The sequence below is a fragment of the Sinocyclocheilus rhinocerous genome, unplaced genomic scaffold, assembly GCF_001515625.1.
Source record: "Sinocyclocheilus rhinocerous isolate Xijiao unplaced genomic scaffold, SAMN03320098_v1.1 scaffold1735, whole genome shotgun sequence".
Classification (NCBI taxonomy): domain Eukaryota; kingdom Metazoa; phylum Chordata; class Actinopteri; order Cypriniformes; family Cyprinidae; genus Sinocyclocheilus; species Sinocyclocheilus rhinocerous.
The window spans coordinates 495,176-505,196 of record NW_015642868.1 but is presented as its reverse complement, the minus strand read 5'-3'; the positions used below and the strand labels follow the sequence as shown (position 1 = coordinate 505,196).

The window sequence follows — 10,021 nt, the reverse complement described above, 5'->3', positions numbered from 1 at the left end:
GGGGGGGGGGTAATCACAACAACAAACAGCTTATTTAGAATTAGTGATTAGTAAAGGTTTTTATACGACTTCATAAAGCTATAAAAATGTATTTAAAAAAGTAATTTAAAAAAATTATAATAATAATTTGTGTTTCACAAAAATACATGCAAACAAGTTTTGGAACAACATGAGGATGAGTAATTAATGAAATATGTTTGGGTGAACTATCTCGTTAAAAGTCTTGGAACACTTCAGATGAGTCACATCTCAGGAGGTTCCTGCATGTTTTCCAGATTTCACGGGGGCGCCGTTTATATGAATTGTTGTCAAGGTACAGAAGCTTTTGGGGGAAATGTTATTGTCCTCCAAACAATCTCTCAGCATTCATCTCCAAAACACGTAAACATGAGAAAAGAGTAGAGAGTTTACATTGCTTAACTCCTGTTCAACGTCACACTGCATTACCAAAATACATAATAAAGTTGATTTATTATATTTTTATACTATAATACAACAGGTGTGTACTATAAATGTATTTCATTGTATTAGTGTGAGCCTGAAATTATGTAAATAAACTTTTTTTTTCTTCCAGAGTTATGGCTGTCCTGTGCTATACAGTGTGTGTGTGTGTGTGTGTGTGTGTGTGTGTGTGTTCAGTCAGGCATCAGATTCTTGGGACTGTAATGTTGGGCTGATGTTCAGAGCAGGACTGAAGTCAGTCAGAACAGAATGTGCTCCATACAAGAGACATGAGCATGTGGATGCTCCCTAGATTTGCATAACAGGCAAGGTAAGTGCTTTATCTTTTCTTCATATTATTGTTCTGATATTAGTTTCACTCATTTTGAGATATTATAACCTGCTTAAAACATTTCAGAATTATATGACAAAACTTAACATAGAACTGAACATTGCATCTGACTTTATTGCATGTATTTGTTTGATCTGTAAACAACATGCATGTCATTGTTTAAAGTGTTTTGATGCACAAGTTCTGATTCATCACCTGATTTATTAAACTTTATTACATTTGTTCAAAAATGTCCAAGGACCAGCTTGTGGTAGCATTAAAAGTGTATATTCATCAAACAAGAAAATGATTTTTTTAGTCACTTGTGTTGGTCTTTGTAATGCACAATATGCACCATGAACACATTTTAAAGATGCACAGAAGGTCTGATTTTTCTTTGATCGTCTTTAAGGTTAGATATGAATGAAAGCATGGCCAAAGGGTTTTTTCTGTGCCTGCTGCTTTGGCTGCTTGTACCTGCGGCCAGATGCCAGAACAGAAGACCGTCTGGAGAAACACTGAACCTCACCACAAATCAGGACAATGGTAAACGCATCAGTGTTTCATTCGGTGTCAGAGTATCGTTTATTGTGTTGGCTTAGTATTGCATGTAAAAAAAATATTATTATTTATTTATTTAGTCATTTAGCAGACGCTTTTATCCAAAGCGACTTACAAATGAGGACAACAGAAGCAATCAATTGTAGTATTAAAACAACTAAAAACAGATCCAAAACTAAAGGCTAAAACTTTATAAATACTACTTATACACATTTTAAAAATAAAGAAATTAAATGAAAATGACAAATGCATACAACAAAATTTCAAAACTTAACATTTAAATGAAAAACAAAAAATAAAGCTAAAAACAATTCAAAATATTAAAGAACAAAAGGTATAAGAGTATAATAATGATTCTAACATAACACTAAGCCAAACACCAAAAAAAACCAACTAAATATATGTGTATGTACAACCACACACACATACATATATACTGTATATGTACATACACATGTATAAATTCAATATATATATTATTTCATTTCCATTTAGTTTGTTGAAGTATTAAAATAACTCAAATTAAAACTAAAACTTAATAAAAGACATATACAGACATAATAAATTCAGACATAATGTAACTAAAATTAAAATAAATAACAAATACAAATATATATATATATATATACATACACATACATACACATTTATAAATCCAATATATATATTATTTCATTTCCATTTAGTTTGTTGAAGTATTAAAATAACTCAAATTAAATAAAACTAAAACTTAATAAAAGACCTGTACAGACATAATAAATTCAGACATAATTTAACTAAAATCAAAATAAATAACAAATACAAATAATACAAATCAAACGACAGTAGTTTATCAGTAATCCTAAAAAATAACACTGCCAAACTTACATGCTAAAAAACAACAACTTACTTACACATAGTAAGAAATGGTTATAAAAAACTGTAACAGAAGCGAAACAAGTAATAGGAAATAACATATAAATAAATAAACATATATACACACACACACACATATATATATATATATATATATTATTTTTTTTATTTTTTTTTTATTTAGTTAGTTAGTCATTTATTAGACTCTTTTATCCAAAGCGACTTACAAATGAGGACAACAGAAGCAATCAATTGTAGTATTAAAACAACTAAAAACAGATCCAAAACTAAAAGCTAAAACTTTATAAATGCTACTTATACACATTTTAAAAATAAAGAAATTAAATAAAAATGACAAATGCATACAACAAAATTTCAAAACTTAACATTTAAATGAAAAACAAATATAAAACTAAAAACAATTCAAAATATTGAAGAACAAATGGTATAAGAGTATAATAATGATTCTAACATAACACTAAGCCAAACACCAAAAAAACAACTACATATGTGTATGTACAACCACACACACATACATATATACTGTATATGTACATACACATTTATAAATTCAATATATATATTATTTCATTTTCATTTAGTTTGTTGAAGTATTAAAATAACTCTAATTAAATAAAACTAAAAACTTAATAAAAGAGCTATACAGACATAATAAATTCAGACATAATTTAACTAAAATTAAAATAAATAACAAATACAAATAATACAAATCAAACGACAGTAGTTTATCAGTAATCCTAAAAAATAACACTGCCAAACTTACATGCTAAAAAACAACAACTTACTTACACATAGTAAGAAATGGTTATAAAAACTGAAACAGACGTAAAACAAGTAGTAGGAAAGAGGAGAAATAAAAAGCGATACTTATTAAAAATTATTAAAAATGAATGTTAGATATCTTTAATATCTCAGTAGTTTCTTCTAGACAATAATAAGAGTAACTAAAAGACTTTTTTTCAGGAAAAGTCCAAAAGTCTCAAGACAAACCAGATAGGCTAAACTTTGCTCAAATTGTTATGATGGTAATATAACTTGTGATGGGAATTTTTTAGACTCAATTAGAGAAAAGGCTAAATAAAATCATTTTTGTGAGGGGTCTTTTGTACCCCATCACTCTAAACCCTATAAAGCCTACTGTATCATATTTGATACACAAATTTCTAAGCACTCTAAATGGTCAAAACTGCACTAAAAACCTTTTGTACACGATCTACTACATGCCTTCTGTCTCTGTTAGATAGTTTCAACTTTTAACAATTAAAAGGCCTTTTAATATGATCGTAAAATCTTCCACCTTCAGGTTGTGGTTCACCTGTCTTTTTGCTGTGAATTTTTTTACGGATTTTTATAAAGTAAACATATGAATAATTTTTATATCTTTAGTAATATTGCAAGATGAACACTTACTGGACTTAAGCAGCTTAAGGTTTACTTTATTATCCATACTTCAGAAGAAAAAAAAACATGATAAAATGTGAGCATCATATACAATCATCAGGCTTTTGAGGAACTTTTTTTTGTTCATCTCTCAATCATCATGGTTTTGCATTGCATTATATGTTTTGAAACGATTTTAGATCAATGGGAATTTTTTAGACTCAATTAGAGAAAAGGCTAAATAAAATCATTTTTGTGAGGGGTCTTTTGTACCCCATCACTCTAAACCCTATAAAGCCTACTGTATCATATTTGATACACAAATTTCTAAGCACTCTAAATGGTCAAAACTGCACTAAAAACCTTTTGTACACGATCTACTACATGCCTTCTGTCTCTGTTAGATAGTTTCAACTTTTAACAATTAAAAGGCCTTTTAATATGATCGTAAAATCTTCCACCTTCAGGTTGTGGTTCACCTGTCTTTTTGCTGTGAATTTTTTTACGGATTTTTATAAAGTAAACATATGAATAATTTTTATATCTTTAGTAATATTGCAAGATGAACACTTACTGGACTTAAGCAGCTTAAGGTTTACTTTATTATCCATACTTCAGAAGAAAAAAAACATGATAAATGTGAGCATCAAATACAATCATCAGGCTTTTGAGGAACTTTTTTTTGTTCATCTCTCAATCATCATGGTTTTGCATTGCATTATATGTTTTGAAACGACATATTTTAGATCATAAAACTAAGCATATAAATATCACCTTACTAAGACATATTACTGGGAGATTTAGAGTGACAACTGATATTTATATGCATTTTTTAAGTAGTCTGCCATACTGTTATAAAGATCTCATTGATTTACATTACAAGCCATCAGAATTTTTGGCCATATAAATATCAGATACTGCAACAAATTGTATATTTTTACTCAGTTTGGTTGTCTGAGCTGTTTTTTTCTTCCTTTTGAGCTCCATATTCTCTTATATCACACTACTCAAAACAAACACATTAAAACACAAGCATTTTTTTTATTTTGTCTAAAGGTTCACTAAAAACTGTTCCATTAAAATAAATAAATAAATAAATAAAAATTCTGGCTATTATTTCATATGTCAGAACTATAGTTGACCATAGCTGATAAAGTGTGTTTATGTTTTTTTTTTCTGGTTTCAGAGTTAGTATGCACACTAGAGATCGCGTTCATCCTGGACAGCTCAGAGAGTGCGAAGGGCCTTCTGTTCGATCGAGAGAAAGCGTTTGTGCGCTCCTTCAGCAAGCGGGTGGCACAGATGCAGGTGTCCGACTGGCATCTGAAAACCCGTATGGCACTCATCTACTACAGCAGCTCAGTCCATATCGACCAGCACTTCAAAGACTGGCAGGAGCTTGACGTCTTCCTGAGCAGATTGGCAGACGCCATCTACATCGGCCAGGGAACGTACTCCACATACGCCATATCCAACGCCACTCAACTCTTCACCAGCGAGACCAAGGAGCAAAGTGTGAGGGTCGCCCTGCTCATGACCGACGGCATCGACCATCCGCGGAATCCTGACATCATGACGGCGGTCGCCGAGGCCAAAGGCCACAACATTAAGATCTTCACAATTGGCTTATCAAACTTGGCAAAGGACAACGTGAACAGTGCCAAACTGCGGGTCGTAGCGAGCAGCCCAGCGCAGCAGTACTCCCACAGCCTCACTGACCCCAAACTGGAGGAACGGCTCCTGCAGCAGCTCGTGAGACATTCACTTCATCTGTCAGACTCATCAGACATGATGAGCCCATATTATAAATACAAATAAATGATCAATTAAAAATATAATGGAAAGTAAAAGATGCATTCAGATAGCACAATTAAATTATACAATAAACAAAAACAGTCAATACTGAATTGAGCATTTTGCATCAAATGAAGTCATGATTTTATCACTTTGTGCAACAGAGTATGCTAATATAAATGATTAATTACTATAATAAAAAATATAAAAATTGTATATTTCATGAAACACACACATATAACTTCTATATATATAATTTCTATGCAAACACACAAAATCACCCTTTGAATTAAAAGGATATTAATTAATTACTTATTATAATTAAAATGTTTAAGAATATTAAAAATCTAATATAAAAATCGATTAATGAATTCTATAAATATAATAAAAAATATAAAATAAAATGATTTGTATATATAACACAAAATCACCTTGTGCAACTTTCATATATCATATATCGACAATTCATATATCATGTGTAATATATTTTTATTTCAATTTTATTTTAATTATCTGTGCAGCCTTAAACCTAAAGAGAGAAATGAACAAACAAACAAGTAAAAACACGAATGGCCCACTAATACTCTGGAGTATGAAGTTTTGCATCCAGAGCACGTTTTAATAATAAAAAATAAATAAAAAGAAACACAAAGAAACTCTATGAAAATTAAAAACCATCTAACACAATATAGTTTTGGATAATTCTAAATTCTGAATCTAAACTTCTTGATTGCTTAAAATCTAAACTGCTTGATTGTTATATCATCTAAAAATATAAACTATATTAGCCATGAATAGCCATGTTTGTGTAAAATGCTGATTAACACACACCTGTGATTTAGGTCAATAAGAAACCACCAAGCAGCCACCCATATTGCATATTTGGGAAGCAACATGGTAATAAGTGCTCAAAACATTTTGGCATACACAGAGACACACGGCACTCATTTCTCACATGGACTCCAGCTGACATGCCACTTATTAATTTAGCTTTGATTCAAGCTCTTGCTTTCTATTTCTATATTCCAGCCTACAGGAAATGTTGCTGTTATTTTGGGTCAGATAATAGATGCTCACAAATGGGCATCTAGATTTGATTTGTGATGGTTTGAGATCCAGTGTTCAGTCTGCTGTCCTGGGGCATGGTTCACACATCAGTGGGTGTGGGGGATTTTCCACAGAAACACAGAAGGGGCTGCCGCTCATGAAATGTCAAGCACTGTCTGTGATCGCACAATACGGGCCTCTTAGAAATGCATCAAAGTTTCCCATGCCATGCATGCACAGGATTTGACAATAAATTGAATTCATTTTGGTACTGTGATTTGTGTTCTAATTCTCATTTCTCATTTCATTTTTTTTTTCAGGAAATAATTGCAAAGAATGAAGTAAGTACTGAACTATCAAAAATATTTGACTTGATTAAACAAAGCATATTATACCAAAAACTCATTCTTAAAGGGACAGTTCACCCAAATGTGAAAATTCTGTCATCATTTACTCACCCTCATGCCGTTCCAAACCTGTATGAGCTTCATTCATATTTTGAACACAAAAGAAGATATTTTGAAGAATTTTGAAGAACCAAATAGTTGTTGGTCCCCATTGACTTCAATAGTAGGGGAAGAATTACTACTATCAAGTGTTTGGCAAAATATCTTCTTTTGTGTTCAACAGAAGAGAAAAACTCAAACAAGATTGGAACGACATGAGGGTGAGTAAATGATGACAGAATTTTCATTTGTGGGTGAATAAATTTTTTTTTTTAAATGCTGATTGCAAACTACCTGTTGGTTGTATTCCTCCTGCCAGTGTCCACGGCCACCAGTGTGTTTGTGTGAGAAAGGTGAACGCGGTCCTCCAGGAGCTCCTGTGAGTATCGCTCAGATGAAATTGAGGCCATTTTCGTTTATTAGTGTCATTCATGAGAAAAACTCTACTTTGTTTAGGGTAAAAAAGGAGAGCAAGGTTATGAAGGAGCACCTGGTCAAAAAGGCTCAAGGGTGAGAGTGAAAATAATTACCTATAATTATGATTATTAGATCTATAGTTTACTGTTGTTGACTAGTTGATCTGACCTGTTTTACAGGGGGAAACAGGAGCATCCGGTCTTCCAGGAATCAACGGTCCAGAGGTACATCACATCTTCATATAATCACTTTATACAGTCTGTGTTATCAATGACTCTCTGACCAACACTGGTTCTGTTCCTGGTTCCTCATCCACAGGGAAGACCTGGGTTCAAAGGTGATAAGGTGAAACCTCAGAGTTTTATATTTCACATATACATATGTTAGTGCAATGAATTCATTAACAGCTTCATACATAATGATCTTGATGACTCATGATGTCAGATCAGAGAGAGAAACTATTATTTATAAACTATTATTAAGAGAAACTATTATTATGATTTTTTAAAATGTTTTTAGAAGTATCTTGTGCTCACCAAGGCTGCATTTTTTGATCAAAAATAAAATGTTAAAATAACTGTTTTCTATTTAAATATAGTATTTTAAATGTACTAAATTAGCCAATTAGAATGATTTCTGAAGGATCATGTGATACTGAAGACTGGAGTAATGATGCTGAAAAGTCAGGTTTGCATCCCTGGAATAAATTATTTGATATAACATATTCAAATAATAATCAGTTTTTTTTTAAATGTGATATTTTACAATATTATAATTTTTTTCTGTATTTCTGATCAAATAAATGCAGCTTTGGTGAGCATAAGAGACTTCTTTAAAAAACATCTTAATTATCCAGAACCTTTGACCAGTAGTGTATGCTAAATTAATATTGTGCACATATAATAAAATTGCAAAATTCATATTCTCATCAGAATTATTAATGCTACTATCACTGTTCTTACACATTCTGTTCCACAATGCAATCGCTAAGACTTGAGTCATGTTTTAGGGAGATCAAGGTAACTGTGGACCACCAGGACAAAAGGGACATAAGGTATGTCTTCTGTACTGACCTAAAATATTTATATTCTAATATACAGAATACATGATTAATAAATAGTTTTTATTGTATTTCACAGGGCACCGAAGGGCCTCCAGGGCCGAGGGGCCCCAGAGGAGAGCAGGCACAGTATAAATATTTACCATTTACATGACATATTATATGCCACACTGAAGGTTTCAGCTGAATTAGTATACACTGTTTTTTATATTGTGGGATACTCATTCAGTTATTTTAGTATTTAATTTGCAGTTGTTGGTCCCCATTGACTTCAATAGTAGGGGAAGAATTACTACTATCAAGTGTTTGGCAAAATATCTTCTTTTGTGTTCAACAGAAGAGAAAAACTCAAACAACTAAAATAAATAAAGTTGGGAAAATTTTGTAAGAGCCGCCAAAAATTATAGTCAAAAATAATTAATTATTTCTTTAATTATGACACATCTCACAGACAGTCACATTGAATGAATTTATGTATTTATGAATTTTAATCAATGCTGCTCTTAAAAGTTGATCTCTGATCATTCTTTTTCTTGTCATTTAGAATATAACTGTTAACATTATGTATAAATGATAATTGCATTATTTGTCCATATATGTACAATTATATTATATAAATGCTTTACCTTATATATGAATGCTTAGATAGGTGTCGTATTCCCATAGGTAGATGGGGATCAGCTGAGAGTCAGCTGATGCGAGCTTGACTAACGTGACCTGCCAGAACTAACGCTACGCTTGATATTTATAAATATAAAATTCAATGCATTAGTTGTATCACAAGTTGTCTCATCACAAATGTGGTGATCATGGCAGTCCGTGGCTGTTTCCCCACCCTGCACTTATGGAATGTGAACGGCAGATCGCTCGTAATCCTATGCTAATGTACACATCTAAAGCAGTGAATCCAGGCTTGCAGGATATTATTCTTTTTCTGAGGACGACTTTGTACAGTGGGATTAGTGAAGAGACAGAGTAGTTCAGATCGACTGGGTCAAGTCCCTCAAAACCCGTACATTTTAACAGGCATCTAGCAGCCTAAAAATGCCATATCATCCTATATTATTAGTGTTTATTGCATCTAGGCATATGGTTGAAGAATTGTAAAAGGAATAGTTCACCTAAAAATGAAAATTTGCTGAAAATGTACTCATCCTCAGGCCATCCAAGATGTAGATCATTTTTTTTCTTCATCAGAACAGCTTTGGAGAAATTTAGCATTCCATCACTTGCTCACCAATGGATCCTCTGCAGTGAATGGGTGCCGTCAGAATGAGAGTCCAAACAGCTGATAAAAACATCACAATAATCCACAAATAATCCACATGACTCCAGTCCAGTCCATCAATTTATGTCTTGTGATGTGAAAAGCTGTCTATTTGTACGAAACAAATCCATCATTAAGGCATTTTTAACTTCAAAGCACTGTTTACAAGCAAAAATGTTTTAGTGTTATTATAAATTATGGAATTATGGACTATTTTAGCCAGAAACAAAAGTTTAGCAGTTAAAATATCTTAACGATGAATTTGTTTCTTACAAACACACAACTTTTAGCTTCACAAGACATTAATTGATGGACTGGAGTGGTGTGGATTACTTGTGGATTATTGCAAAGACTACAGAATACCCAAGACGTGTCACTCGTATAGTTTTGAATGGGGAAAA

General features: G+C 32.1%; 1 protein-coding gene across 1 annotated transcript in view; it reads left to right on the top strand.

The window, feature by feature from the left end:
* The first annotated feature begins 696 nt into the window (after positions 1-696).
* Positions 697-10,021, top strand: part of col28a1b (collagen, type XXVIII, alpha 1b) — a 22,462-nt gene continuing 13,137 nt past the window's right edge. Inside the window, exons 1-10 of the mRNA XM_016574199.1 lie at positions 697-772; positions 1,185-1,318; positions 4,776-5,341; positions 6,751-6,771; positions 7,196-7,255; positions 7,333-7,386; positions 7,473-7,517; positions 7,612-7,638; positions 8,303-8,347; positions 8,433-8,477. Of these exons, the coding sequence (XP_016429685.1) occupies positions 1,192-1,318; positions 4,776-5,341; positions 6,751-6,771; positions 7,196-7,255; positions 7,333-7,386; positions 7,473-7,517; positions 7,612-7,638; positions 8,303-8,347; positions 8,433-8,477 (990 nt within the window). The 5' untranslated portion in view covers positions 697-772; positions 1,185-1,191. The remainder of the gene's footprint in view (positions 773-1,184; positions 1,319-4,775; positions 5,342-6,750; positions 6,772-7,195; positions 7,256-7,332; positions 7,387-7,472; positions 7,518-7,611; positions 7,639-8,302; positions 8,348-8,432; positions 8,478-10,021) is intronic.